We start from the raw sequence: 22,479 nt of genomic DNA, 5'->3' as shown, positions 1-22,479 counted from the left end.
GGTTGTTATAAAGCATACAATCTTTGCTTGATCTCTTTTGCATATAGGTATTTTGCTTGTAGATGATTTTTGGCTCTTGTGGTTGATCATCAACTTCTACATGATATTAGAGTTTTTTTGTCAAGTTTATGTCCGCATGCTTGAGGGATCCAACCTGAGGTAATTTTTCTGTGCACATTAGGTTCAAATGAAGCTTGTCATCGCATTCGTAGCATCGAAAAACCCTAAGATTGACTATTGTTTCATCAAAATAGGAGCAATTGAGAAATCAGGTGAAATTTGCCGAGGGCATGCAAATTGAGGAAAAATATGGGGTTAGCTGAAAAATCTAGGCACTTTGGTGCAAAAAGGAGGTCACCATCATGCTCAGAAGGCCCAAAAACCTTAAGATTACTTGCCACATTGCCAAAAATGGAGATCGAAAAAAAATTGCAAATTTTTTTTAGTGGCACAAAATTTCGTACAAGTTTGTACCACCTATGTCAGCGCTCGCGTTAGAAAAAATTAGCACTTAAAAAATGTAGTCTACTAAAAAATTTCCATTGTTGGCTTTTAATTGTCAAAATTTTCTTGAAAAATGGGTGCGTTGATTTTTATAAGGGTTAAACATACTTCAAAAAAAAAGTCAAATCAAATAAGGCTCATACTTATTTCTTCACTATAGAGAACCTTTTTTGATAGCATGCTAACATCATCAGCCTTGTCCCACGTTTTTAGGCAGACCTACTAAAATAATGCCTAACTAAATTTAGCGAACCTCCTCTATTTTTGGCTTTTTTACTCTAAAAAGCAACGTGTGGTTTTTTGCTCATAACTTCGTCATACAAAGTCAAAATCGGGCATACAAGATTCGTTAGAAAGTTGGTTTTGGTGTTGGTCTTATTCTATAGGTGGTTTGATCAGATTTGCACCATTTTTCCATACCAAGCCTTCAAAGTCAGCCTTCAGTTTCACTTTGTTAGGGCCATATCTTGCACACTCTTCCCTATTTAGATCTCAAGTCCCTTTCTACAAATTTTTCATTAGATACTCAAAGATCTCAATCTTGTCCTTTTCGAGCTACATGCAAATCAGGTCTCTATTTGTATTGAGGGTTTCTGTTTTTGTATCGTTTTTTGGAGATTATCTCAAGGAGTAAATTACGTATAAGAGTTGCAGGTGTAAACATTGTGGGAGAAATCAACATGGACATGAAATGTTTCCTAATTTATCACATAATTCTTTTTCAATTTTTTATTGAGTGTGCATTAAAATCTCAAGTTGCTCCTTCTCCACTAGCAGAGATAGTTATTGTACCTTCATTGATTGAGACCCTTAGTCCTGTTAAGCAGGATAATTCATCTATTTGTCTTCCTGATTGAGATTCCTATTTAATAGACATTGTTTCATTGTTTGTGGAGTCTCATATTTTAGATTTGGAGGACACATTTGAGGGTTTATCTCTCTTATTTGATGACAATCATAGCACAACTGTTGTCACATCATGTTTGCCTTTGGAGCTTGTTCAAAATTAGTTTCCATTGGTTCCTTGTTTGTCACCTTCTATTGTGTTTGGGCATGTACCTGATTGGTTTGTAGTTTTTTCACCATCCAAGGACTTGGCAACACATGGGAAGTTTTCAAAGACATCATCATATATTTGGATTTGGATTCCTACATCTTCCAATTTGTGGGAGTGGCTTCTCCTATCTCCAGTGGATTGGTTTCTTTTGAAGGGGAGACGTGTTGTTTGCAGGCAGTGGATCATGCCTATCTTTAGGCATTCATCATTGGCACATGAGCTACTTTTACATTGGAGGGATTCTTATCCTCATTCTCTCTCTTATGAGTTGATATTTATTGTATTTTTGTGACCAATTTTGCTGGGGGGCCACTTGGAGTCCTTCATCTTAGTCACATGTAGTACCTTTTTCATTTCATTGCATCTCTTGCTTTTGGAGAGAGGTTTTTTCTCATGTGTTTTTTGTCCTTTTCTTCGTTTATAGAGACCTCATTGGTGTGAGTTGCATTGTTTTGCATTGGTTTGTAAATGGGTGCCTAATCAAGACTTAGTTGCTGGGACTCATTCATGCATGCATTTTGCATTCATCATTAGCTCTTTAACTTATCCCTAAGTTAATCTTAAGGAGGGGTGTTGGAGTAATTTTAGGACAATTCTCCAATTATTTATTCATTAGGTCCTTTAATTGTTTTTTCACTTAAGCTAAACTTAGGTGCTTTATTTTATCTAGGTGTTATGCTTTTTTAGTCCGAGTTTACTTAAAGGCACTTCTAGTTAACCTTTTTAGCTTGTAGTTGAACTTAATTTAGCTCCTACTTTGCATTGCTTTAGCTCTTCTAATGTTAGAATTACGCCATCTCTTGTTTTCTATAAAGCAAGTCATTCATTCATTGTAATTGTGTCTTCAATATTGAACCTTCAAATCTTTTGTGCAATAATATAGAATTCTTTGGTTGTTATAGAGCACACAATCTTTGCTTGATCTCTTTTGTGTGATAGGTGTTTTGCTTGCACATGTTTCTTGGCTCCTATGGTTGATCATCAACTTATACAATCATGTTTGGATCCCTATAAGTAGATGCATAATTTATTTGAAGCTATCTCTTCTCCATTGACACCTTTGTTGCACAAACATCATCATTTGCTGAAGAGCCTCCTAATTGACCTCATGTAGTATACAAATATATGCAAAAAGTCAACCAAAATATTCCCTAATAAACCTTCCAAACCTCTTCGATGTACCCACTACACACCAAAAGTGCAACTGCTAGTTTATTTATTAATTAAAAATAAAAAATAAATTATAAACGCATCAAATGTCATTCTAGAGCTAGATAGACATTTGCCTCAGGAATTGGAAAGGTAGACTTTCCTTTTGACTTTTCTGCGTGGCGCGAAAAAGAAGTAAAACGTACAGCTCAAGGGATTCTGAAAAATAAGAACATGTGAAGAGTGTTAAGTATTGCCATTCTGTTGTGTGAAGGGAATTCTAATTAAATTTAAATATCAGAGATGGAGTGTGCAATGAGCGGGAATGCCATTAAAACCCTAAACAGAGCCATTACCTGCTTAGCCAAGATTGGCAACGAGCTCATCATCGAATGCCTTCCTGACAAGGTATGTTTTTATTTGACCGACATCTCTGGTCTCGCTTCCACACGCTTCATACACATGATCTAATTATGTCTCTTTATAGTTTATTCAGTTTTGAATTTCAAGTTTATCCTCTTTAACGATGGAAAAAACTTTCAAATTTATTTTTGGTCTAAATAAAAAGGAGAATTTAGGGGAATTTTACAAGTTTTGGTTCATGCAGGTAAAGGTTGTATTTTGGGTCATGGCCACGGGAGGCATCATTAATTGTTTGATTTTTGATTGGCAAATGCCTCTGCTGGGTAACCATTGAGTTGAATGCCATAAACGAAGGATGCTTCGTCCGTTAAAGTTTTCTTTCACTTTATATATGCAATCTTATTAACTGGGGTGCGCCATAACCTGAGTTGGATTTATTTTACAAGATTATATCTTTGCATGTACCGTAGAGATTTCAACCCTCTTTACAAAATCCTCAATAAGCTAATTGCATTTGTCATGTGTTTCCACGCATGGTTATCGTAGTTTACAGTATTCAATAGTCGAACAAGTTGAACTTAGGCCATGCATCCCTAGTGAGCCTCAAACTTTCTTCCTCATATATCTTTATATCAACAACTTTCATATTGATATTGTAGAACTTAAACCGGTCGTAATCCATGATTGCCTTGGAAGAAACATCTCTGTCTACCTCCCCAACTCTCTGCAAAGTTGGTTGTCTATTCATTTCTTCCGGAGCTAGTTGGTTTATTGGATTTTTATGAGGGGAGGTACAACCCGTGTTGGTGGCGTTTGTTTGTCCACATTAAGCTTAGTTCTATGGAAATATCTAACATTATCTGCAGAATTGAGGCTTTGCTTGAGTATGTGGTTGGTGTCATAGTTCCTTTCTGTGTCATGTAACACCATGGCCTGTACAATGTCTCATCTGAAATAAGAAGCCACAATACTTGACCATTTCCCTTCCCAGGCTCAGGTGGAATGTTGTCTATATGATTCTCTGCAGCTGAGGAAGGTGGTCTAAAGCTTGTTCCTGTTGTATCTTGCTCATCATTTGTAGCTTCATTGGCAACTCTCACCGCACCTTGGCTCTTTTGTTATCTGTATGCGAGGACAAAATTTCTGAAGTCCTTTGTATTGATGAATTTATCACCGCTTAAAACAAATGATGCTCTACTAGCCTTTGGTCCCGGAATGTTTGGATGTCAGGAGCTTGAATTATTTCCAATTCAGCTTGGGGCTCTTGTAGTACAAGTTGCTTTTGGACTTGTGGGTAGACCCCCTCAGCTACATCTTTTTCTTTTGTAGCCAAATGTTCCCTGAATTCTTCATTAGGTTCATGCTCCTGCTCCATGGAAGCAACAATTTTCTTGGCTATCACCATCACGTCTTCCTAACTTTCCTCTTCCTCCTCTTCAGCTAATTAGTCTTTTCCGTTTTAAAAGATCTATAAATTGTACATATCACTCATTACTTTTTCTACCCTCTCAATAGGGTCTTTTATTTCTGCTAATGCTCAAGGGTAATTTGGGTTTTCTCTTTTCTTTTTGGCCTTTACAACCTGGACTCTGCCTTCGATTGATCTTCTGTCAACAAATTCAGGATAGTCTATATGATTTCTGGTCATTTTATCCAACTCTGAGGTTCATGTTGATACTCACTCTTCCTTCCAATAACAATCATTTGGGCATTGATGAACCACTCAGGATCATGTCTTTTATGATCTCCGGATGATGTACAGAATTGCTGCAAAATTGGGCAGCACATTGCATGACACACTCATGCCCAAAATTCAAATCACTTATGCCAAAAGAAAAATTCAGTTTGGTCTTCTTCTCAATTGTGCCAAAATCTTCATTGACAACCGAATTTGTCTCATCAATTCTAATTTTAGTAACTTGATTAGGGCATGCAGTGGTAATTCATATGGAGGTACTTTTCACCCATATTCTTTGCTGTATGTACAGTTTGGGTGGAACCACCAGTCAGTCCAATTATGGTTAGGATCAACTGGGATATTGTACTAGTGAGGCCTTGACATCTTTATTTTGGACAACCCCCCCCATAGTTGTACAAATCTAGGTTGTTAAAAACTTGAGAGGGTAATGTGGAAGTAATTTTCAAACATTCTTGTATTGAATGGCTCTATCGCATCATTGACCATGCTTCTCACATGATAAGGCTTATTGCTTAAATAATATACATGCCTTTATAGCTCCATGCTTCAGTGCGAGTGCTTGTTGTGGTTGTCTCTCAATTTAGGCCCTTGTGATACAAACCTTTCAAATTATCATTTTTCAGGTATAATCTTTCTCTAGTTGCAACCTCATTTAAATCCACAACAATTACTTGCTTCGTTATCTCACTACTCTAAGCTTTTTGTTGGTGGTCCATGTGATAATATTTCATTTTTTGAAGTAATTTGGAACAACCACCTTGCCCATATCATACTCTCGAATGTTGCTAAGTGGGTCCTAGACTTTGCTCATGTCTCATGCACGAAAGAGAAGGTCTTGACTAGTTGAATAAAGAGTTGCATCTTTGTCATTGGCCTTGACATCTTGGAACAAATTTAGAGGTTCAAATCTTTCTCCTCACTCTAGGCCTTTTTGGAGGAAATGATTGAAGTTTTAGTCTCATCAACTTTGATATGGATTTTGTTGCTCATTTTGATGCCATCTTATGATTAGGGTTTTCACACATATAAAACAACTAGGGTTTAAGCTTTAGATTCATGGGTTTTTAGATGAAATTTGATTATAACAACTCAACAATTGTAGTTACTTCTCCCATAGCTAATTTGAATTAGTTTGCAATTTACCTAAATATAGTTGGATGTCAATCTTAGGATTTTCTCAACAAATGCTTGACAAATTCAAATTAGGGTTTAGTATCTTGGTTCTAGAAATCACAATTATTAATTCACATTAACGATCCCCAAATTTCAGATGCAATTCTAGAACAATTCAATCCAAGAACAATTCCGATATCCTAAATCATTTGTTTGCATTAGGAAAACTCAAGGCTTATACAATTCAATGTAAAACCCTACAATTCAATTTCATCTCAACCCTAATCCTTCAAAAAATTAACAAATGAGTTTGTAGACCATATACTCACTATTAAACACTTTTTATCCCAATTAGAGGAAATTCGTTGTGCTCTTCGTGCGAATTTGCTCAGCTCCTTGGTCACTAGTTCACTTGATTTGTGTTGGATGAATTTGCAAATGGTGCAAAGTGATTCAAATCCATATATTTCATTGCTTTATGGCAAAGTCATTAATTGGAGTAGTACATTGTTAGCGTAACCCATTATATTCCAAACTTCTCTTTGAGTGTGCATTTAGGCTTTATTAACTCTGTTATCTCATTGGTTAGTTCAACAATTATTGGCCATTTGTTCTCAAATCTATGGTCATTTACAAATTGGGGAACGGAGAATGGACCTCTTTATTTAATTCAGGTGGCCTTTTATCTCTGAGTGGTGCACAAAGTGACACATTAGGTCATTTTGTCCAATGGATCAAAAGGATCAACAACAATTGGTTATGTGTGCATAAGCATGTAGGTCATCTCTTGGAATTTGTGAATAATTGATCAAAGAGGCTTATTTCCTTTAATCCTTCATTTGAAGATTGACTTTGTTCAACTTTTCACTAAGTTCGAATTGGTGATCAAATAATATTATCACCACGTTGGGGCCTATTGATATGTGTGGTGTCTCATTAGTCATTTGATAAGAAGAGATCGATGACTAAAGGCTTAGTTCATTACATATGGGGCTTTCAAACATTGACTTGCATCCATCTCATCCATCAAACCCCAAAGAATCAATAACCTTGATCTATTGATTCATCAAATAGGTTCCAATCACTATTGCATTGCTCTTTTATTCGGGTATTTAGATTTTTAGCTACATGACTCTCTTACTGGGTTTAGTGAATACACAATTGTCCGTTTCTTGGTTATCCTCCTCTGTGCACAAATTCAGACTTACGAAAGCTAACTGGTTAGACCAATACACAAAAACTTCAAACCACTTTAGAAACCTTCTTTGGTCATGCATTTTGTAGTTAGAGAAATATTCCTATTAGTTTTAATATACTTGTTTAGTAGTCAACATGATTTGTTTCTTGGATGTAAGCGATTGCTCTAGGTAGTTGCCAATGGTGGGAAGTTCTTAGCAATTGTCGTCTACTTTATATACTCCTATTGTACTGGAGAAAGGGGATTTCATGTTATGAGTATTCTTTGAACTGAAATTATAAGTGCATATGAATAAAAATACACTGTGATATCATTATGCAATTATGGGTGTGAGTTTTTTATATATATTGGTATTCATCTATCTTGTTTATTCAATTATATTCAAAGCATATTGATTTAGCTAGTAAACATTTGGCACTCTTGCCTACTAGAAGTCGAGTTGAGTACAAAGTCAGGTTGGTGAAAACGGCTATATAAATGGGGCAGTCAACAGAGGAACAAGTGCAATCTGATGAAGCAAGAGAACACAACCTTACACAAGATCTCATAAATTTATGGGACATATCTATCAAGGAGCATGTGTTGAAGGAAGCTGCAAGGATACAAATACCACAAGACGTAATTTGGGATAATTTGCAAGTAAATGAAGAAGTAAATTGCCTCTTGAACTGTTTGCCAAGACTCCTTGCATTAAATTTTTTAATTTTACAAAACAAGAACAACAATATGACATGAACAACATTGTCAGCAAATACTCCAATGCTAAGAGGAACAAAATTGATGGGAAGAAGAAGAATGCAGCATCAATTGATGATGCACCTCTCAAGATTAATAACCATATATCCCAATAAGGATGTGAAAAGATCAGAAAGTGGTTACGAGCCACTAGAACAAAAGGTTAGATGGTTCTTGAGAAAAAGGAAACAAAGGGAATAAAGAAGAAGGTTGAAGGGAACAGTTGAAGAAATTGAAGGGTTATTGATCAAAATCTTGAGTCCATCTCAAGAATGGAGTAAAAGTTGAAGTCATAGTCGGGAAGAGGAAATGACTTCCATAACAAGAAAATGCACAAAGGTAGAGTGGGAAGAATTAACAAGGCACTTACCACTTTGTGAAAAAGCGTACATGGACCTTATTGATTAAGTCGAGAAATCATCAGTATAATCACCACCAGAGGAAGAAGAGTGGGAAGAAAAGTCGATAGACTCATTTTTAGAAATATACGAAAACATTTGATGCTTTGAAGAACTATTACTTACAAAAGAGTCGATAGTTGGAGGATCTAAGCTTCAAACTCCAAGACAAAGGGAGCACATGAAGGATTTCGAGGGCCACCCAAGTGTGTGAAATGCTGAGGGAGAACAAGTAGATGATTCTTATGTGGCTAAGAGTGCAAGAGAAGCACCGGAACATATGAATTAGAACTCCCCAACGAGGTCCTGTTGACGTGTTTTTAAGGACAGCGTCTAACACAAAATAAAGTCACCAACGGTCACCTTATCCTCTCTTGATCAAGATCAGTTCGTATGCTAGGATTGCTTAAAGTTCAAATGGCTAATCCCAAGGTTCCTTTAGTTCGTGGATGTGACTCAGTTGTTTGATGGGTTTGCTGATAATCCAAGGGGCCTTACGTATGTTCAATTGAAGAAAACTTATGCAAGCTCAAGGATTTCTGCAGAGATGATTTGCAATGAAAGCTCTAGTTTTGGATCTTTTGGATTTTTTGAAATATGCGGAAAGTAAATGAGAGTAGGGTAGAGAAAACTATGCTAAAGCTAATCTAATTCTAAGAACAGGAGACGAGATAACTCATGCAAAATCAAACCACGCTTCGTTTCGCCAGCAGAGCACAACTACATGAAGGTGGTGCAATCTTCAAAGGGTGCGTGGAGGTTTTTCAGATCATCAATATAGACCATCGGATCAAACAATCTTTACTGATGATCGAAGTTAAGCATATACACATCAAAAGGCTCAGACTAACTTTGCACGGTATACAACAATCAGCTGCACACCAAAAGTATGAGCTCGGATTCCGCAACAAGCAATCCTATCAAATCCAGTTCTCCTAACAACATATAAGCAAATCCAATCTAATTGAAGAGAGCAAAACCATGCTGATTGCCAAAATAGAACAATAATACACCATTGAAATCGAACAATGTATTAAGTTGGCTACTTCACAATCCTGATGCAACAATCTCAGATAATAATCTCTCCTTGACAAATAAGGGGGGTCACCCCCTTATATAGGCCTCAGGCCATGCAAACCCTAATTAGGGTTTCACCCCAAAAGATTGTCCACTCAAGGTGCAACAAGGTGGGAATCGACAATTAATAACCCATCACGCCCATATACAATTAATTCAAAAGCCTAAAATAGCGCTCCCTAGTGCATTAAATGCGCCCCATGATGCTGATTATGCCCAAAATATAATAAATACTTCCATGCAAGGAATAAATGTCCGTTATTCTTCATGTGACGGTGACATGCACGGAGAATCTGTCATAAAACCATAAATGAGGAGGCTGCATGCAAGAAGATTCCTCATCCGACGGCTACATGCATTGACTGGACCCACACTTAGTCAAAATACCCCCAACAGTAAATACGCCACCACTATTCAGCTAAAAGATTCTCGTCCAAGAATGGACGACCATTATCCCGCTCATTTATGGCATACGCAATGAATTTGTTGACGACGGCTTCCAGCTCTCCGAAGGAGACACTTGGCACATTTTGAATGTCGAATTCCATCAAGGCAATTTCCTCCTTGCTTCTGGAAAAGATGTTTTCCCACTCCATCATGATTTCTTGCGTCTTCTTCATTATACCGGAGAATAAAGAAACATTTGCAAAATGTTCCTTAGGGAATGAACCTACGAAGAAGAAATCGTGCAACTGAGATTTCAGGGAGTTCACTGTTATTCCACCGTCATTGAGTTTCCTTAGGAACAATGCCTCAATTGCACTGATGATTTCCTCCTGCACCCCTCTGATGGAATCTTTCAAAGTAAAGGAGTCTATGTTGAATTTATCAAAGGTGTTTTTTCTTGAACAAATGGCGTAGAACCATCAGGGAAAAACATAAGCTTCATTCTCGTGAATTACTTTCCCATCAACCAGAATTTGCCTTGGAACCTTTTTTAGAGCCCTGAGCCGCGGAATGGTTAAGTCTTGCTATATGTGCACATCCTCCCATAATCCTTCTGTTGTCTCTAATCTGCTCAGGAGGGCCACAAACTTTGAATGAAGCTAAGCCAGGTCCTCAATGAATTTTCCCGCTTCAGTGTAAACATCTTCTATCCATTCCCTGGAATTTCGCGGCATTGCTCTGATAACTTCCGCATCATCAACAACTTCCTTAGGAAGGGAGGAAGGAGGAGTGAATGAAGGACCTGCCTCCCTGAGGGGTCTTTTGAAACTCCTGATGTATTCGCATAGGGATATGTTTTCTTCCCTCAGCCGCTTACATTTCGCCTTTGATTTCAGCATCTTTTCCCTCATGGCTAAGGAAGATTCTTCAAAGTCTCCCATTACTTGACCTGTGGAAGCATGACCAAGATCAATCTGTCTGATAACATAATCCTCTTGCTTGATTTTGTTTCTGTCTTTATCTACTGCAGGCTCAACAATGTGCAGGGTCCGGGACCTAGATTCTTCCCTGACAACCTTGGAAAATTTCTGGGGAGCCTTCCTTTCTGTTGGCTGATCCATCCTTATCAACAATTCTTCCAACTCCCGAGCAGGATCAATTTCCCTTTCTGATTCCCTTCTTAGCTTTCCCACCAACCAATCTAGAGCGGGGATGGAGTGACTATGATCCTCTACATGCTCCTGTTCCTGTGACTCTTCCTCCATTTCACCAAGGATAGATTCCACAAAGTTATCCTGGCGAGCCTCTTCCTGATGTGGGGGACTTTCTTGCCTTTGACTTCTTGGCCAATGGTGTCCCTATGAAGCATTAATGCTGAGTATATCTGGTGCCAGAATGCTCTTTCGAAGTGGACCTGTTGGATGTGGGAACATCTCTATCTCCTGCGCACTCGAGGAACTTGCTGGTGAATGCTCTCTTTCCGTCCTTGCTTTCTTTTGCAGAGGTTCTTCTTGCTGGACTTCCTGTTGAACCTCCTATGGGATTTCTTGTTGGATATCCTTCTTCTTTGCTGTCCTTGGTCTCTTTGGGGCATTTTTTCCTTTATCCATCCAAACTTCCTTTCCTGTTTGAACCTGTGAAGAGTCCTCAGTTGTCCCACTGTGGGAATCTAGACTTCCCATTAGCTGATATGTCAGATGAACATTCCCTTCCGCCAACTTCCTTATCTGCCTGTCAATCCAGTGCTCAGTGAATTTTAGCACTGGTCTAGCTAAGACACTCAAATCATCCATTTCGAGCTTTGACCAATCTGGCAACTGAATAGGCTGATCTTTCACTCTCTCAAATTCAGGTTGTATCAAATCTGAATCCTCCTTTACCTGATCTGGAACTTGATAAATTTCACTTAACCTGATGGTGTCGAGGGGCAATCTGGAATGCATTCTCTTCCGGACCTCAAGGTCGTCCTCGACACTTGCCTAATAATCTTCTAAGTGAAATTTGTGTATGAATTTGACGCCAACAACCTTTCTGATTTGGAGGTAAGGATCATACTGGGCCCTGGATGTATAAAACGGCAGGGGATAGAATGCCAATTCCCCTGCTGCACTTTCAGCGGCTTCCAAGCTTGGGCATATTTCCATGAAGTCACCCAAGACAACTGGGAATTCAATTGATTGCTTTTTCTTTCTTCTTCTGCAACTGATCATAGGCAGTTAACTGTCTCATGAGCTCTAGCAATACGAGCTTGTCTGATGGATATCTTGGCAATTTGTATGACTGGAATGAGAATCCTTGCATCTTGGTGTAGGTGAATTTAGGAAATTGTAAGAATGCAGCTCCATACTTCTGGACCAAGGCACTTGCTTGCGGTGACACCCTTACGTGCAACTTCTTCTGCATAAGCCGTGTCAAGTACATAGTGAAGGTGTCATTCGCCAACTTGTAAGAATTAACATTGTGAAGATGCAACTAGGGATAACACTCGTGTACTTTCAGTTGAGCTGGTCCGCAACCCATAATTCCTCTTGCTGGCAGACCATTGAATCCTCCCCTTCGTGCAAGCATATAGAACAAGTAGGAGCTCATGAAAAAGGATTGGGACCTTTTTTCTTTTAAGTTTTTCAATTGCTCGTGCAAGTAGTGACTGATCAATCTGGCCCAGTCGATTAGCCCATTTGAATTCATGATCTCGCCTATGTAGAAGAACATCCAGGTCTCAAAGTTCACAGAATGTGAACACCCCATTACTCTGCTTAGCATTTTTATCAGGTCCAGATACTCCTGCTTGAACTCGAAGATAGTGAGAGCTTTTGGCATCTTGGAGGCATGCACCCTAGGCTTCAACAACCACTGCTTATTAATCAAATCAGCACACCTGGCGGGACCTGCTTCATATACTGCCCGAGCTCCATTGTTGGTCCTGTATGTCATGGAATAGTGCTAAGGAATTCGGAAAGCCTCACCAATTGACTCCAGAGTCAATGTTGCCAACAACTTGCCATCTGGCGTTGAGATTATCGTTTGCTCCAAATTATAATGTGTTGCACATTCGTGGACCAAGTCTGGGCACTGAATAGCAGGAGGAAAACCAGCTGCCGCAATAGTTCCGCTTTTGACAATTTTGACAGCGGTTGGTGATGGACTGTGCCTTGTTGTCTCGAACATTCTGATCTTGAATGCAGCCAAATTGAATGTGCCTAAATTAGTATTGCTGATTTCTTCCCATCTTGAATTCAGCCGGAAATGGGGAAGGAAACCTTTCATTTCTGCCTTGATCAATGCTTGCCTGGAGAGGGTAGCTGCCTTGCTTGATTCCGCCATCCGGGAAGCACCTTGGAAATGATGAAAATAGAGACTAAGTATGACCACCCTTCACTTCTCCAACTCTTCTTTCTTGAATCTTGCATGTGAGAAATGAAATGCATCTCCAAGCTTATATAGAATTCTCCAAAACGTCTTGCTAAGTTAGGAGGCATTAAATTAGCAATTGCATTCATGATGCGTCATACTTTCCCAATCACTGCGCCATGCCAAAAGAAACTTCCTGTGCGAGTGAGTTTGAATTAGAAGTTTCATTAAATGCACCAAGTCATGCTCCGTTTTGGCTCAAATTTTACTAGGAGGTTCCTTGAAGGGCCCTAATTCCAGTCGCATGTTCAGTTTTTCCAAAACCCTAATAGAAACCCCTAAAATCTAGGACAAAAGGCAAAAACCCCAAAAAGGGACAAAACATGCCCTAGACTTCATAAAACTCGCTCAAACGAAAAGCAGATTAACTCCAAATGATCCTCGAAGATCTGCAAAGTGGAGAGACTAACGAGACTGCCACCAAAACTCACAAAAAACCAAGACCAAACGACCAAAAGGACCTAAAAGTTAGGGGTCCCTATTTGGGATGGGGTGACGTGTGATTAGGTCACAACAAGTCCTAATCACAAAATTATAGTTCCATCTCATTTTCCTTTTTGCAATTTCTATCTTTGCTCAATGTAAGGGATAGACAATAAATGGTGTACTTAGATGAATGGATTTTTTTCCATTAACATCACCATAGGTGCTATGATCCATATAATGGCATAATGATGGAGCATTAGGCAAGTCCCCAATCTATCTTCTAGAATATGTATATGTACTTGCTAACAAAGCAAGTGCAACAACCAAGCAATGAACTATTCCAAGACTATTAAGAATTAAATCTAAATAATATGTTGCATATGAAAATCTCTTTAGTATTAGTTACTCCATTCCTTCAAATATTGTTTGTGAAAACTCTTGATCTACATCCCCCATGACCTCTCAACCTCATGAAAGCCTTCTAGATGAATTTATTACAAAATGGGGACGAAAATTAGATCAATTATATACAACACTTATTGGCTTGAGGATTCCTTTATTTCAACTAACAATTTGTTCCCACTAGTTATGAGTTGAGATAAACTACCCCATATCTCATGAATTTGCTATACTTGTTTGTTCCAAAAGGTGGAGGATAAGTAGCACTTCATTTTCAAATGTCTTGTATACCATGGGATTTGGGGTAGATATTGTTGTTCTTATAGAGTTTGTAAATGTCCCACTTCTGGGCAAGATTACGAAGGTTGTCACTTTGTAAATGTAGGGTGTTGTAGGGGGCTTTAGGGCTACTATGCTAATTACTTCTTGTTTGCTTATCTTAGATATCAATAGAATCAAACACCTTTTGGATGCAATTGATTACACATGTATTTTGGCAAGTTAGTGAGATGATGTCCATCTCCATGTGTTGGTACTAGGATATCTTAGTCCTTTCATTCCCATACTAAGCATCATGGATTTTCTTTTACTTGATATCAAGGGTCATATAGTTATTTTTCCCACAACATGGGCTATGAAGATTAGCATGTATCATTGGTTCCTCTTTTCCTTTTTGTTGGCCTTCGTTGCTAGGTGAGATTCTAAGAGTGCCCTTCCTCCTCCTAGGATTGTACACAACTACACATTGACCCTCTTAACAATAGATGGTTCTCTTATGGAAGTCATCATTGCATGTATTGGATCTATTCTTGTGGTGCATGATGGTGTTCCTAGTAGCTATTTTGTTTTGTGCTTTGATATGTACATGTCATAATGTTGGTAGCTAGCTTCGGTCTCTAAGTCCAATCTTCATTAATTTCTTGGCTTGCTTGAAAGGCTCTCCTTTGGCATGGAAATTTGTTTCTGTACTTGGATTATATAGCTAGTGTTTAATTGCATGGGCTTTTACCCCAAAGCATGTTAAATAATTTTGAAAATTTCTAGGGTTCTTTTTTTCCCTATTACTTTTACATTATACTTGGATTCAATTTTTTGTTTTTGGTTGAGATTAATTAGGGACGTCATAAGGTCTAGACTAGCCATGGGAGAAACAAATCCCAATTTGTTCTGACGTTTGTGAAATATATATGTTTGTCTTCAAAGTCATGGGTTGCCTTATTGCAATGTTTCGATTTTATGATGAAAGTGATATACTTCAATATTAAAATATCAAAATTATACTACACGATTCACAAAAAAGGTTGGTGAAATGGAATCACACAGCTAAAAAAGGCTAAAACAAGAGTGGTCAAATCGCTAAGTTGTTGTGGCTATATTAGTAGGATAGGGATCACAATTAGGTGGGTGACCCCAAACATCTGGGAGGTCTTGGTTGTTAGCAATGGGCTGCTAGATAATTATAGGATTAACAAATAAACAAACTCAATGATCCCAATTAATAATTATTGTATGAGACACTAACAATTCCATGGGAATGATTTAATATTTTCAACAGACCCAGCCATACTGAACCTAGGGGAAAAAAATCTCTGAACCAGCATACCTGAACTCTGAACCTGTACCTGAACAAGCAACTTAGGATACCCCAAATCCCATTTACCTAGCATAATTATTTGTATTGTGTGCCTGATTCTGTACCAATACAGTCACATATATCAATGAATCTAACTTCTTAAGTGTTGGAGTGTTAGTATTTACTTAAATACCCTAGACACACATTATATGTATTTTCTTGTCTTTGGAATTTGTTTCTGTCCTCTCTATAACTGCTTATCCTTCTTGTCAGATGATTTTTCGGACCCTCAATTCTTCTCGGTCAGCATTTCTAGCTATGACATTCAAACCACAGTTCTTTGATACATACAGGCTTTCTACAGCCCAAGCTCAATGTAGTGTTCTCCTCAAGGTATGAAGGATGTTTCTTCTTATTTACATGTCAGTGCATTTTCAGTTGCAGCAATTATATCATATAGGAGTTAGCTATCCATCTTTAACATGGAATTTTAGGCTGTTTGTACTATTTTTAGGACGCCATCAACTAGTATGGATCGATTATCAGTGTGCTTGCCAGACATGGAGGCAACAAAATTGCAGTGGACTTTGGATTGTTTAAATGGTGTGTTATATAAAGTAATTACAGCAGATTGCAGTTTGTTTTGGGGAATATTTTGGAAAACTTAATGGATTCAGTTTTACTAGTTCTCTGATGGTTGTGCTTTGCTGCAGGCATCCGAAAGACTTACTCAATTGTTTGTAATTATCAACCTGATGTTCAACATCTGGCACTTGATCGGACTCAATTCCCCAGCCATTTGGTTGTAAAACCTCGTGATTTAAACAGATTACTGTGTAATTTCCAGTCTTCACTTCAAGAAATAACCCTTATTGCAACTGAGCCAACACTCACACCTTCAGAAACTGATAACTCCACGGAAGGGAAAGCTATTGAGCTCAGAAGCTACATAGACCCAATTAAAGGTAAAAAGTTGGTGCAGGGACTGTTTTGTATGATGTTTCTTAGGGCTTTTTCTATGACAAGTTTATAGAGCATTAATTAAATGGGAGATGCTTCATTATTCATTTGCTAATTTCATGAGTTCTGTTGATTGTATTTAATCATTTATGGGCAGCAGTATAATTTGTAAATTCTCTGCAATCCAGAAAATAGTGATGGTGCATTGCATACACAACTTTGGATTGATCCCACTGAGGAGTTGCAGGAGTATTGCCACAGGGGAGCTGCAGTTGATGTAACTTTTAGCATGAAAGAACTGAAGGTATCATTAAACACACGTCTGCAGAAACTATCTGAAATGAAATTGAGTTTTGGTTTGATAAATTGTTCTAGTAGAATTCTCACTCAAAAAAACACAATAAGATGTCTCATATTGAAGCCTATTTTTTTATTATAACGTTGTATCCTATTCTCAAGTATATGTTTTAACTTTGTTGCTGTTAAATTGTAAATCCAAACCTTTGGGAATCTATTATAATTCTATTCCAGTAATTAACAGTCATCCTAACCTAAATACAACTTTATTTAGTTGTGCGATACTAAACAACTAATGGAGCTGTTAATTGCTATATACATTGGTAACGTTTGTTTTTTAAACTTCATGGCGTTTAACATGTGTTGATTTGCTAGCCCCATCCTTTGGCTGAAAATGGCAGGCTTTTCTTTCCTTTTGTGAAGCATGTGAAGCTGGTATGCATATGTTTTTTGAGAAGGCTGGCGAGTAAGCAATCTGGGTGTTTCTTTTTATATTTAATGCAATTAAATTAGAAATTTATGTTTATGATCTGGAAGTTCAACTGCCCTTTTAAAAAAAGTTGTAGTGAATTTTAATGCTTACATTTTTGGTTGTATGAATGTTTCAGGCCTATCCTATTGGCACCTAAGTTTGGCTTGGATGATGGGGCAAATGCAGATTTTGATGCTACCCTTGTCTTAGCGACCATGCTAATTTCACAAATTAGAGAAATGGGTGAGTCAGAGCCAATCCCTGTTGAAAATAGGGTCTCACAGCAGCATGATCATGGACAAGGGCGTAATGGATTTCAAACACCTCATAACCATATTAAACATATAAGTGGACAAGCTGTCCCCTCAGCTGGCTCTGAACCACCTTCTGATCATACTAGAATCTGGTCAAATATATCTGGTGGGTACCTGCTGATAAGGAAGAAGTTTTTATATGTTTATTTTATCTATAGCTGTAGAATTATGTATCTGTGTAACATCTAGTTGCAATTTGCATTCAAGATATGAATTTTGATGAAAGCCTAATGTTGGGCTTACTTCTTGAACAGGTAGTGGGACAAAAAGTGTCAGTAGGGAAGCAGCAAGTCATCCTATCATGCAGGACAGTGCTGATGCTAGTGAAGAAATACCTACAGGCATTCAAAGGAAACAAACACTTAATCAGTTTTCTGTGAGACAAGATATGAGGGGGACACCACCTCAACCGTATCCTCTAATGACATATAAATGATTTATATTGCACTATAACTTCTGTGCCTTCTAACTTGCACTATGCTTAGAGAAAATTAGAAAAAATATGTATACAGAATAATTCCCAAAATCTCTAATGACTAATTATAAATTTTGATGAGATTTGACTATTAAGAAATATATCACATTATAGTGAATATTAAGTGCATAATCATGTTTTGAAATAATATATTGACAGGCAATCTCCTTTGCTGGCGGTAGTGACATTCCATTAAGTCCAAATCATCCACTTGCATTTGTTTAGAACAAGCAAAAAATGATATTCATTATAACAGCCAGATTCATTGTACTTTAATTTCTAATATCTCTTTCCAGTCTATTTTCAGATCCTTCAAAGTTTTATATATATTTTACCTGCAAGAGGCTTGGATGAGAAATAGTGAGAACAAAAAGATGGAATACCTTAGCCGCTTGATTTTGTTAAATGTGTTGAAAAAACATACTGACAGGCAATCTCATCTGCTGGCTGTAGTGAGTCAGTGACAGATTTCATCAAGTCCTCCAAATCATTCACTTCCATTTGTTTAGAACAAGCAATAATGGTATTCAGTCACATTCATTGGACTGTAGTTTCAAACATCTCTTTTAAGCCTATTTTGAATTTTCTGATCCCTTAAAGTTTTCTACATGTTTTAGCTGCAAAAGAGACTTGCATGGGAAATAGTGAGAACAAAAGGATGGAATACCTCAGCCACTTGATTTGAGAAAAATGGGTAGACAATGCATTGCTAGATTTAAAAATATATTGGAAGGTGCATGCCTAAACATAAATCAAAGTTAAAAAGATATTAGGCTTGAAACAATAAACAATAGGAACCAAATGGAATTAGTCTTGCTTTGCTCAAGGGACATTTTCTACAAACTCAAATTTCAGCATTAAAAATATGTATTGAGTCAGCATATTCCCCAATTGTCTTTTCTAAGCAATCTATTGTAGAAATGTATCGAATAAGAAGCTGTATATTGGAAAGGAAATCCCTCCAAGGGGATGGACAGCACACAAAACTACCTCTAAGACAAGCTATCTCTAGTCAAATGAAAGAAAAGAGCTTCTAGAGAGAGAAAACATCAATGATACAAAGGATAATCTCATTCAGCATGCTGCTCTTGCCAACCCCACCTTCCTCTCTGCCATCGGCTAGGAGTTGATGTAATTGGCTGAACATGGTTTATATGATGAGTAGAAATCCTTGTGGAAAGGCATCCCTCTTAATTTCTGATTGTTCATTTATGGTTTTGGGCCTGTTTACATAGGTGCAACCAAGATCTAATTTTGATGTTATGAGTTGGCAGACTAAATGTGAAGTGGAGCAAATTGCATGGCATGCTTAAATCCATTTTCATCATGAAGTTTTATAATCTGAACCTATAGTAACTGATGATCTTTTTGAATATTCTGTATTATCAGAGAGAATGCTTGTGATGCAGTCCTGTTTTATATGAAATGACTTGACTTCCTGTTAATCTTTCTTTGGAACAGAATGAAGGCAGTAAAAATCAAATGGCATTGTCTATGTACTGTAGTCATTCTTTGATGCTCGCTGTGCTTCAGCAGAATGTGGGCACTTAAAATTAAGCAATTGTCCACAGGGATGTGTCCCTGGCTAAGCATTCTTGTGGCGATGGGAAGGGAATGAAATGTTCCCCACCTTTTGGGAGAATGCCCAGGGATGCACTCATGGCCTGAGGGACATCCAAGGAATGTCAGGCATCCCCAGCAAAGACCCAAAATATAGTCAATTACATTTAAAAAAAACACAAAACATTTTAAACATGAATTCTTTGGCATGGAGTATGTTGAATGGAAAGCAAACTTGTTATCTTATTGGTTGTCAAAGGTTTATTTGAATGCCAGCTAAAAGTCAACATTAAACTGCTAAGCATGGGAAGCTACTCACAAGTGTCAAAAAGAGATTTTTTATCCTATGCGTTTTGGAGAAAATACATTGACCCATTCAAACTTAAATTTTTGAATAATGTCTTCAGTGTGTCAACAAGGCTAGACAAACTTACACCATGTGAGCTAAATTTACCTGTCGTAATTGAATATGTTTCAGACTGACTCATGTTTATGTTTTTAGTATATCTTTGAATGCTCATATTTTCAAATTTCAGTGTCCTTTTATTTTGGGTAAGTTATTTTTGGAATTATTTTAAATTATTAATCTGATAGGGCCCACCCAACGTCCCTGAAATCTGGAAAAAGATATGCTGTACCCAATTCTGGGAGAAACACTGAAATTAAATGGCATCGTCCATGAAAATTCCATGACTGGTTTAGTGATGGCCACCAGTGTTTGAGTAGGATTGCATTGGAGAGTAACAGTATCTTGTAAAATTCACTTGTATCTATGTGTATGCAAGTAAAGGGTCTAGAAAAGTGTGGGACACGTTTTTTCATTTCCTTAGGGGATGTAGTGGAAGTTTCTTTGGTCCATCCCGTTCCAGGAGGGTTTGTAAAGGACACTTTTTTTGTTTGTAAGTTGTGGCCCTTCCCTGTCAAATAGGGACTGCTAGTATAGTTTCTTAATTGCCAAAAATTGTTGTCAAAACTAACATTTCATGAGATATTTCACTCACCATTATTCCAGTTTTTTCACTCCAATTAATGTACTTTCATGGTATAGAAAGCAGTATAAATGAGGAATCATCCACAATTGCGGTGGGATGTGCTGCATCTTGTTTTTTATTTGGTATTCAGGATTTCACTTTTTAGGAGGGAAGGGTATTGTAGCTGTTCCTAAATTGGTCCCTCCCCTGATTCTAGTTGCACAGAAAGGACAAGAGGGAAGGGACTTCAGTTCCAGTCCCTTCATAATGCATGCATGTGTTTCATGATCATGCCATTCTCGTAGCTGCTATGTTGTGAGTTTAGAGTAATTTCTGTTTGCAGCATTGTAAATTTACCTGTCTCTATTCAGTATGGTATTTCCTTAATCAATTCAAAGGCATAAACCTTCTGGTCCAGTTTTGTCCTCTGCTGGAAGGGAAAGTATAACTGGGAGACATGATGTGCACCCGCAAGAAGGTATTATAGCTCTTTAGGCATATGTATCTGGGCTTCTTTCAATCTTCAGTTCTATTTATGGGTAATCTTTAATTTTTATATCTACTTTGAGATGGATAAATATTAGTTGCCAGGGTATGATGTGTATAATGAGTAGTTTTGTTGTAGTTCTCCTCCATATGCATAATCCTTCACATTAAATGCTGAAATGTTGCCTCAAATTATCTAATTCTATGGATATATGGTTCTTTTGAGCAATATATTGGAGTTCCTTGTGCTTTATATCTGCATTTCTGTTTGGCAGGTGGAGTGACAAACATTAATCCAGTGAATTATCAGAGACCTTCTCAACCTAATCCAAGCAATTGGATTAGTGCAGACTCTGAGGATGAAGATGGAGATGAAACTGATGTTTGTGTGCGCTCAACACCTCCGCGGAAAATGGGTCCTGGTTATCGTCGATGAGATTGATTTGTATCTTTTCAATCTCCAAAGCAGGCATGAAGTCCATAACCTCTTAAAAAGATTAAAGGAACTGGAATCTCCTTGAAATCTTTGCAGTGCTCTGAGGGAGATGCTGAAGAATATGACAAGTGGCATATCTCGTAGGTTCAAGAGTCCAGAGAGTTGAGACTTTTTTAATATGATATATTACATTCCAAGGATCATGTGTATGCTGTTTACACTTATTGTTGTTCATCATTTATGTCACCTCTCTTTATATCTTCTATATGTGAATTTTTTTATGGAAATGATGAATCCTCAACATAGATGATTTGGGTGTGAAATCGAGTAGGATTTTGTCTGGCATTGTTTAGGCTGGATCCCTGGGTACTCTTTTGTTTCATGCATTTTGGTTGTAGTCTTGTTAGTTTGTGCTTGGCAGCTTGGCTGCAGTTGGGTTTTTTTCCTTTTGGGATGCCATCATATTTGTCTCTACCCACTGGCTTGCTTTGTAATAGGGTTGGGACCCTTGTTTCCCTTTTTATCTAATAAATAAGAAACATAGATGATTTATGTACTCTTTATAAAACAAATTGCTGATATCCCCATCAAATATATAGCTTACTCAAAGCAGGTAGAATGTACAAATTTGATATCCGATAGGCCCATATGTTAAAAGCCTTTGTCAATAGCATCTTCAAACAAGTCACACGATGCTGAATCTGGATGTGGATTTAATGTCTATCTGGAGTTTAAGTGTTAAGTGGCATGGTAAGCGTGCATCTTTCATCATTTTCTAGCAGAACATCCATTCTTGATGACCAACGTAAAGACTAGAAAACATTGACATTGTTCTTAACCTTGGTATAAGGGGATGTCCCACCCAAACTCCTACTCTGGAACAGCATGAAGGTTTTTGCTGGTAAAGCCTTCTAAATCTGGTCAAAAACTCATTAACTAGATTCCTGAGTACATAAGAATGGAATGACCCAGCTTCGTTTTATGGCTTTTGTCGGCAGTCATTATCTAGAAAAATAAGG

General features: G+C 37.7%; 1 protein-coding gene across 2 annotated transcripts; it reads left to right on the top strand.

The window, feature by feature from the left end:
* The first annotated feature begins 2,845 nt into the window (after positions 1–2,845).
* On the top strand, positions 2,846–22,016 carry LOC131030649 (uncharacterized). 2 transcript variants are annotated; one of them, XM_057961559.2, is made up of 10 exons: positions 2,846–3,118; positions 15,763–15,882; positions 15,984–16,092; positions 16,203–16,454; positions 16,638–16,753; positions 17,148–17,212; positions 17,355–17,638; positions 17,787–17,943; positions 20,937–21,016; positions 21,300–22,016. In XM_057961559.2, exons 1-10 carry the CDS (start codon positions 3,014–3,016, stop codon positions 21,458–21,460), a joined length of 1,449 nt encoding a protein of 482 aa, XP_057817542.2. In that variant the 5' UTR covers positions 2,846–3,013; the 3' UTR covers positions 21,461–22,016. The 2 variants fall into 2 exon arrangements, with proteins under 2 accessions (XP_057817542.2, XP_057817544.2); XM_057961561.2 differs by lacking the exon at positions 2,846–3,118 and having other exon boundaries at positions 16,004–16,092.
* The last annotated feature ends 463 nt before the right edge of the window (positions 22,017–22,479 follow it).

Source organism: Cryptomeria japonica, chromosome 3, assembly GCF_030272615.1.
Source record: "Cryptomeria japonica chromosome 3, Sugi_1.0, whole genome shotgun sequence".
NCBI lineage: Eukaryota > Viridiplantae > Streptophyta > Pinopsida > Cupressales > Cupressaceae > Cryptomeria > Cryptomeria japonica.
Note: the sequence above shows the minus strand (reverse complement) of the source record. Positions and strands in the feature narration are given on the sequence as shown.

Coding starts and splice junctions, on each gene's coding strand:
- LOC131030649 (XM_057961559.2), top strand. CDS start 3,014: ATGGAGTGTGCAATGAGCGGGAATGCCATTAAAACCCTAAACAGAGCC. Junction 16,455..16,637: donor CTACATAGACCCAATTAAAG/GTAAAAAGTTGG, acceptor TCTGCAATCCAG/AAAATAGTGATGGTGCATTG. Junction 17,213..17,354: donor TTTTTTGAGAAGGCTGGCGA/GTAAGCAATCTG, acceptor TGAATGTTTCAG/GCCTATCCTATTGGCACCTA.